The sequence below is a fragment of the Pterocles gutturalis genome, unplaced genomic scaffold (assembly GCF_000699245.1).
Source record: "Pterocles gutturalis isolate BGI_N339 unplaced genomic scaffold, ASM69924v1 scaffold13278, whole genome shotgun sequence".
NCBI lineage: Eukaryota > Metazoa > Chordata > Aves > Pterocliformes > Pteroclidae > Pterocles > Pterocles gutturalis.
In genome coordinates this window covers 24403-33639 of record NW_010120737.1, presented here as the reverse complement: position 1 = coordinate 33639, position 9237 = coordinate 24403, and the positions used below count along the sequence as shown (strand labels likewise).

The 9237-nt window shown below is 41.7% G+C and overlaps 1 protein-coding gene across 1 annotated transcript in view; it reads right to left on the bottom strand.

Annotated features, from left to right (window-relative positions):
• The window catches only part of HDAC4 (histone deacetylase 4), a gene marked incomplete at its 3' end in the record, with an annotated part of 179911 nt that extends 170986 nt beyond the window's left edge, over positions 1-8925 (bottom strand). Inside the window, exon 1 of the mRNA XM_010077006.1 lies at positions 8674-8925. Coding sequence (XP_010075308.1) covers positions 8674-8695 — 22 coding nt within the window. The remainder of the gene's footprint in view (positions 1-8673) is intronic.
• Between the last annotated feature and the right edge of the window lie 312 nt (positions 8926-9237).

Here is a 9237-nt window from a genome sequence, read left to right as displayed (position 1 = left end):
GTTAATTTTCTTCATAATAGCTACTAAGGGGCTGTGTTTTAGATTTGTGCTCAGAAGAAAGCTGATAATGGTGATGTTTATAGTTGTTGCCAGGACAGTCGAGGTCTCTTCAGCTTTTCTGCCGTTTGCAGGTACAGGAGAAGCTGAGAGGGAGCACAGCCCCAGTTAAAAGCCCTGGATTTGATCTCAGGTTTAGGACTGAGACCCAGCCTGGCCAGTGGTCTATTCCATATCATGCACGTCATGCCCAGTGTATATAGGTGAGGGCTCTCCAGAAGCTCGCCCTTCTGCCTGCCGGTCAGCTCTCTTTCCAGGTCGGCTATCTCAGGGTGGTCCCTCTTGCCAGGTCATCTCCTTCCCTCAGTCAGCTCTTGGTCTGGGACACTCAGGCTATTATCTCTGTGCTGGGAGTGAAGTTTCGGGACTCTCCCTGTTCCGGGACTGTTAGCCAGGAGCGGGCTGAACCTTGGTCATCGCATGGTGAGCAGTATCACTGTGAATCACTCATCTGCATGTTTGTATCTATTAATATTTTTCAGTATTATTGTAGTTTAGTTATTAAATTGCTCTTATCTCAACCCATGAGTCTTTGTTTTTTTTCCCCTTCACCCCTTTAAGCCTCTCCCCCATCCCCCAGGAGGAGGGGAGTGAGCGAGCGGTTGTGTGGGGCTGGGTCCCAGCCAAGGGTAAACCCATCACAGTCCTTTCTGGTGCCCAACATGGGACTCGAGCGATTGAGATAACAACAGACTTGGCCGAGTGTATTAAAACATACTTCCAATATGCATTCATTATGCTTGAGCTTCCTGAGATGTCACTGTTTTCATTTTTTTATGCGTTCTGGGATTTGGCTTCAGCGCTCTATGATGTAGCGCCTTACTCACCACGTGTGCTTCTGCTCCTTGCTGGTGGAGTTATCATCTGTAGGTGTTGGATTCAGAACATCAAATTGCTGATTAAGGGAATTGTTTTGTTGTGCTTTTGTTTGATGGCCCATCATGCAATGAAAAAGTTATAGGAGTCCCTCTTGTTTGTTTCTACAAGGGCTGGGGGAACACCAAGAGCCTTTGGTATTTCAAAACAAACAAGGGCACTGAAGGCGCCCATCTGATTTTCCCACTAACTGACTAAACAACAGTATTTTTATTTTGGTGATAGAAACAAAACATTTAAAAGATCTACTGATACACTAATTTCAGTTTTCTTAAAGGAAGAATTGTTTGTCCTGTTTCTCATTAGTCAGCACATCAAAGATGCTCATGGAGATTCACTTGCCTGATTTTCTTCTTGCAAGGAAGCCACTGAAGCCATGGCCAGAATCATTCTCATTTATTTGTAATAATATATTTCTACCCTCACAGTCTGGCCAAGAAAAGTACTCCACACTTTACCCAGACCTTTGCCCACTGCACTTGATACCTCAAACCTTGCAGGTGTCAATGCACTTCGAAGGCCTTTCTTGCTTAACAGCCTAAATAGAGAAGAACAAAAGGTGAGGGGAAATTCATGGTGTATTGCAACCTATATACTATACACTAAAAGAAGAAAGGCCATTAGAATTGCTTTCCCACTCTTCTCTCCGACCCAACAATATGAAAACTTCTTTCAAAAAAAAAAAAAAAAAACAACACAAAAACCCCAAACTCCAAAAGCTTTTGACCAAGAGCTCCCAAAGATAAGCCAATATTGTTTCTTTTGCAGTACCTGTCAAAGCACAGGTAGCCAAGCAGACAAATTCCTAGACTTAAAAGATTTAAAATGCCATGTATGGCTGACATCCATCTCAGAATAAGTGGGTTTTCTGCCCCTGATCTTGAATCTTTTTCAGAATCAGTGGGATGACTGAAACGTTCCTTCAACATCAGCTCTGTCCTAATTGATCTGACCACAAGACAGGTACACAAACAAGCCTCATCAATGCAGGAGCTTGGCACAAAGAAGACAAGCTGAATAATTTAAACTAAAGCTCAGAATATACTCCTTGTTACAGTCCAGTAACACATTCCAATTGGGGAACTATACATGACATACAATACAGGTCAAACTGAGGTTGAACAAAAGTGAATAACAAAAACGCAGTAACTGTCTAGCAGAAGGTAGCTCTCCTTTCCAAGAGAGACATAAGGTCCTGAGGACTATCTCAAACATTATCATCTGACTTTAAAAGTACAACCTTTTTTTATATATCCTTTTCCTGCCCTGTACCTCATTCAACATAATTCAGAGTTCTCTGCCTCTCATCAGAAGTACCTGCTTCTCATCTTTGCACTGCAGGATACATCACAGGCTAAAAAACTTACTTCAGAAACAGGCTTTTAAAGAATTCTAAAGTGCAAGAACTACATTTAAAGAAAAAGTAGAAATGAGAGGAATGTACTTAGCAGGGACACTGACCTAGAAGGAACTTCAACTTGAACCACAAGTTGAAGCACAAAACAATTCTTCTCTTTTGAGGGAACAATAAAAACCTTGTAAAGAAATCCTCAACTATTTGATGCTCCTGAAAGTGAAAACTTCATAGGTTTCATGGCAGCAGCCTTAAAACTTTCAAGGTCCTCAAAATGATACTGTTCTTAGAGGAAATCCAGGACAGGCTCGGCTTACACATAAATAAGAATCAGAAAGCAGGTGCAACACGTATCCCACCGTAGGCTGAAGAATAAAAAGTAAACAGAGTCCCCATCCACAAGGGTTTTCAGCTCTTCTGACCAAAGCTTCTTAGTGCAGGCTGACACTGGCCCTTCTGAAACGAAGAGTATCTGTGGATCAAGCACATGTTGTGTGGGTCACAGGACTCCTCATGAGCTCCCACCATACCATAGGCACCACAGCAACTAAGCGATGAACAGAACTTTCTGCGTCACAATTGGGTGAAACAAGGATTTTCCTCAGTCACATCCTATACGACAGAGTATCACTGCTGCCTTTCACGTGAATGACAACCAAACCAAGAAGGACGCATTCTGAGTATCATCAAACAGCCGTTTCTTCCAGACTGAGAAGCCTGATCTTCCAATGGTATGCCCTTCCAGTTTGGTTCCAGAGCTGACAACTGTATCATAATGGGAGACTCCGCAAACCTTCCACCTCCAGTCACCACTAAAATAACATGCGGTCCTTCACGCAACCTCTCCATCCATTACAGGTGAGGATAGCTACCAGGGCCTTTTCATGGGCAGATAAAATAATATCAACAGAATAGCCATGATGCTTAGCCCATTCCTAAAAGCAATCTAAAGCACTCAACTCGAGCAACAGAAAGAATATTTTTACACACAAAGTTTATCAATAAAGGTAGATAGAGCTCACAAGCACTGCACGAGAAAAAGATTCAAGATGCCAGTTTTGTCCTCAACTGACCAACAGCTCTCTGAAACAAATGTGGGGACAAAGTTAGTTAGAAGTACAGTCTGAAGTGGTGGCATCTTCAAGGTGAGGTTCTCGGGTCATAGTGTTTCTTCTATTTAACACCTGCACAGCTACACTGTTTGACAGTGTCTTTTATCCCATACAATACCAAAGCAGCAATCAATATCTCTCCCTCCTCCTGCCCAATCTTGTTGCTGAGTTTACTTCTCAACCAACCCCAAAGTCCCCCCTAGACCTGGGGGATCAGACTTCTCAGGGCAACAGCTTAAAGTCATAGCAACACTTGCTCTTGGTACTGAGTTCCCACTCCACGTGCTCAACGCTTACCCTGCTGCTGTAAGGGACAGGTCGCAGTGTCCCTTCAAAAGGGTTCCTGTTACCTCTGCTGAGGCTGCCAAACAGCTGAACTTTTCCCCAAAATCTTAGCTTCCCATGAACCACACACATGGTGATGTGGGAAGAAGACAGACCTGGAGAAATCTTTGTATTTCCACGTAGAGAAGAGACAGCATCAGAAATAATGAGACTGTACTGATACTCACTACTAGTAGTGTTCTACTTGTAAGCAGCAGCCTGAATAACAAGTCTAGAATAATCCAGCTGTAACGAACCGGAGCACCAGACAGGTAGGGGGAAGCAGGGACACACCACGTTCCAGATGACAGCCACCAGGTATCAGTTGTGCCCCAGCCCTGCTGAAGGAGGACTGGAATTTACTCCTCTAGTCCTTATGTTTATTGAAAGAATGCTCTTGCCCCCAGATAACTTACAGAAACAGACTCATTACTGTCAGAAAGTAGGTCAGTGTCATTTAAAGCCAGTTTGAAATGCATCTCCACAGAAACTTCTTAATCTTTAAAAAGAGAACATAAAATATTTATTGGATGGTGCACCGCGTTTGAGAGACGAACAGGGAAAGCTCTGATGTGTACCGCGTGAAATGGCTTTCCATGCCTCGCTGAGCCACCGAGCATGAAAGGAGAGTGGCTTCTTGCACTCAGCAGATGAAACACCACACAAAAGTACTTATCAACCTCGCAAATCACGGCACGTGACTTGCTACCTCATTTTCCCAGCCTTGTGTGATCACGAAGCTTTCTGCTTTCTCTGGTATCTCCTCTCGGTCTTAATGATCCTGCTGCAAATTTTTTCCACATCAGATAGGCAGCTCATTCTTAAGCTTCAATATTCCTAATTATCAAACATTCAGCATTTCAAAATGTAAATAAAATTTGCATCTCCGCAAGAGTAGCTCTGAAGAAAGAATATGGCATTTGCATTCAGACTGGCTAATTCCTGTAAGATAACATTTCATAAACAAAATGCTTCATTGAACATGGAGATTTTCAGCTTTTACAAAGGAAAGTGAACTTTAAACAAATACAAATCAGTTGCGTGATTAACTTTAAGTGTTTTGGTTTTTTAAACTGATCTTTATGTACAACTAGTATCAGCAGAACAATCTTTACTGATTAAAGAACCAAATGATAGTGAAACTTAAGCCACGGAAAATTAAGGGGGGAGGTGGAAGGCGACCACAAGAAATCATTTAAGGTCAATAAAAGGGAGGGAAAAAAAACCCCAAACCCTCCACACTCTCAGCCCAGTCAGCCAGGGTAAGATAAGCGGCATCAGCACCACAGGTTACATAAGGTAAGTTTAAATTGTGGGCAACATAACAGGTAAAGAAGTGAAACTAAATAATTCCCCCGCCCCCCCAAGCTTTGTCAAAATCCTAAATGTTATCTTAATTAGACTAATTTTCTTAATTATGCTTTGCAGCAACTTGATCTTTTATAGCACCATTTCAGCATTTTTTCAGCTTTGTTCCAGCGCTGGAAGAAGCAGCAATTTCTCTGCCAAAAGCCAAAGGGCACGCGATGCCTTGGAGCTTTGTCTTGACTAGGTCTACGCAGCCTCCTCCTCCCATCACTGCAGGGAAAAGCCTGTCCTCCTGCCACCTCACCTTCCCATTCCAGCCACTTTCCCCTACCCCAGCTTCATCCTGGATCTTCCACCCAAAGCCATTCCCATTCCTGCCCAGGAATCCACAAAGCCTACCAACACCCACAGAGAGCTGGTCGTTCCTCCAGAGCAGTGGGCACCACGTGATGATGGGTGCTTGTGGCAAGAGGGACACCAGCATCCCACCTGCTTCTCATGCACAAAGCGTACTCACATGGGTTTTTGTGGAAAGCTAATTTCACAAGAGCTGCCGATCTTAACACAGGGCTCAAGTAGGAGAGTGTGGAGAGAGCCTTTGGCCCAGAAAACAAAGGTCAAGGTCCTTACCCTACATCTAGGGCTCAAGACAGACCAATTTACCCACTGGGAGTTCTTGAGGATTAACTTCTCCCTCTTGGGCATTCTTACTTCTCCAAATCTTACTACTTACTCTCTGAGAAAATTCAACCCACAACATAACAAAAAAAGTAGCAGCGATGGGGGAAGACTGAAGAGGGTGGGGGGGAAAGTCATACTTTTCTTAGACAACTTAATCTCCTCCATATTTTTTTGCCTTGTTCAGTGAGAAGTATTCAGTACTCAACATTTCTCACAAGAGAGCTTTGCAGAGTGGAAGGAAAAAAAAAAAAAGGGAAAGAAAACACTTTCATTCATCTACGCTGCAACAATTTTATGGCACTGTTCCTAAAACATCCCATTAGTGATAGGTTTAGAGAAGATTAGAGAAGAAACCTTGTATTCACTGAAGCAACGTTTAATAGGCTCTTGAGTTAAGCCAGAGCCTTCTCTCAAACAATGAACATCATTAGTAATAATTACCTGTAGCCGTATGATCAAAACAGCTATCATAACTGACATGAGAAGTCCAGATGGCATCTTTGGCAAGGTTTGGAAAATATTTCTACCAATTACTATAAAACTGACTCTAGAAGAGAAATAAGCAACAAGAATACCACGGTGTAAGTCAGGAGTAAAAAGCCACCATGATACACTGTAGAGTTTCAACCCAACACTCAGAAATACAACCAAAATAAGAACCCAGGGAAGGGCACAGGGAGAATTTTTCAACAGCATTTGATGAGAAGTAAGTCTTGGTGGAAGTTGACACTGTATGAAAATATTTTCATACAAAGTCTACCTGCAGAACACCATTCCACAAAAAATAACACCACAAGATCACTTCCTCCACTTTTTCAGTTTTATACAAGTTTTTCCACCCTTTAAATGATCTGCAGTCAACCAGCTGATGATAGGCCTTGGGTTTCTACCACATCCTTCATTTCAAGGGTTACGATCACTAGGAAGTTTGAGCTGTATTTCTAAATAATAAAACTGCAATAGTTTCTTTACATTCGGAAGGGCTAAATGCCAGAGTAGACAAAACTTTACCCTATTAGTAGTCGTATTTTCTACCGAACACTCATACAGCAATCACAGCTTCAGTTCTTACGGAGCCATCCCATACCTCACTCTAAGGTCTTATGTGACGAGGGTCAAGAAGGTTTCGGAACAGCAGTGCAGGAGAACAGACAGGATGTCCGAAGCCATCCAGGTGAGCTACCACTTCCCTGGGTTTTGATGAGACCAGCCTTCTCAGGAAGAGCCACTCTAGACAGGGTTGTTAGAAAAGGTAGGCTCAAACTGATCTTTAACACTACAGAAAGACTTCTTACAGCCCCTTCTAAGGGCTTCATTGGCCCTTATTTCATGACTACTTGTTGCACCATCAGCCCAGAACTTGAGCAGAAGTAACAGAACCAGTAAAAGGAGGAAAGACAAAGAAAAAAATTTGAAGAAAAAAAGGTTAGCAGATGAATTAAAGGAAAACAAGACAAATCAGCAGCAGGCTTCCAACACTCCTGCATCAACGGAACAGCACAACTAAGAAGGACACCCTCCTTTCCCAAAAATCTGGAGAGCTGCTCCTTAAGAAGTAAAGCAATATCAAGGTAGGTTTGTTTGTTGGTGTTTGAATATAGGTATGTGTTTAACTTATCCCATCACAACGAGAAAAAAAGCAGGTGGCCTTTAGCTCCTCAGTCTCACTCATACTTGAGACAGTGAAGTATTCAAATAACAACTATCCACTCATTTGAAGAGCAGATCTCTTGAAAAACATCACATTGCAAGAAATGTGTCATGGGTGAGTACCTAGATGCACTCTACTCTTACAAATATCCTTAGTTTCCCTGCTCCCTGTAGTACCAGAAGCAAGTTTCAAAATCTAAGAGACTGCTACGTTACGGAAGTAGAAGACTGATTTTTTCCTGTTTTGATAATACTGATAATTTTAGAGACTTACAAAGGCATTTCAATTCCTACATGAGGGTCAGATTTTCAACGCTGCTACCTGTGAAGTCCAGCATCCCTATTTACTGCAGTGTTTCTTGCGCCCAGCCTCAGAAATACAAATGGGCTGCTAGAAGTAATTCTGAAACAAATATAAAATTCTTCCCCCACAAGTATACAGTTCCTTAAATCTTAGGAGCTGTTTGTTGGCTTTTAACTTCAGTCTTACTTGACTTAACCCAAAACTGATTAAACTGAAGTCATAAAAGTAATTTCTCCAAGGCATAGTTAACTAAGTACTTTCACGTGCCTTGTCGTTGTTGGATTACTTGCTTCCCAGCAGTCATTTTCTCTACCATAAACTGAAGCAGCCAAAGCAGGCATATCAGAGCACAATTAAAATCCACCTTCCAAAGCACAAGAACACAAAGCTCTGCCTAACACAAAGTTACCTGCAACCCACTAAACACAAACGCATGAGACAACTTTAAGCTAGAAAGCAGGTAACTGAGTACCTACAGATCCTCTTGGCAGACAGAAAAGCACAATTTTGTAGTGATGAATCATGTCTTAAATTACAAGACACATTAGGGATAATCCCCCAGACAACATTGAGGATGTATCAACTGACTTGTTCCAGCAAAACTATACTTTCCTACTAAACAGTACTTTAAAAGTCAAATAATTTTCTTAAATATCAATAAAGACACACCAGCAGAACCATGACCATTCCCTTAGCGGTACACTACGTACTGTTAAGACTGATCAGCATAGATTTAACAAATTAAACATCTGGTTGACATCTCAGAAAATACCCACAACTTTGAGTGATATCTAATGCAACAATTAGAAACCTAAAATGACAAGATTTCCTTGTAACCAGTATCAGCAACACAATATTCCGTCTTCACCCGCAGTCTCGGTTTTAAATGAAGCAGTACAGGGCAAGGGACTGGATTATCATTTCAACACAATAAAAAGTCTGTTCGCGCAACAAACACATGGTGTTTTGCTGTCGTTACTAGATGTAAAGTGTGTTTTTGCCCTTACCTGGATGGCTTTGGGAGCTCATTGCTAGTAACGTCTAGTCCTTTCGAGACGGGATTCGAGACGGATCAGTTTCCAGACAAGTAACAGCAGCTCTGAAGAGCTCCAATGCTTCACCAATACATGGAAATTGAAAGTGGGGATTAAATCATGGCCACCTTATAAAATCCAGGGCACAGTGACATGCTGAGTTGTATAGGAAGTAATCCAATAGGGTGGCAGAAGATCTTCTAATGGCTTTCAAAATGGCAACCTGCAATTAAAGAGAAAGATGTCTACATTAGCGAATTAAGATTTACAACCATTTAAATTACACATCATATCGCATACTTATCCCCAGAAGAAAAGATTAAACTAGGGTACTATTTTAGGCATTAAGGTTGCATAGAGAATAATTTTCCAAGTTACAGATGTAATTTTAATCAATAACCATAAAAATACAGAATAATATTTAACATCACAAAGAAAACAATTTTAAAAAAATTAACTACACTTTCAAGTCTTAAAAACCCAGACTTGCGTGTTAATTCTGATCTTCCAACAGCACCATATGAAGCCACTTCAGTC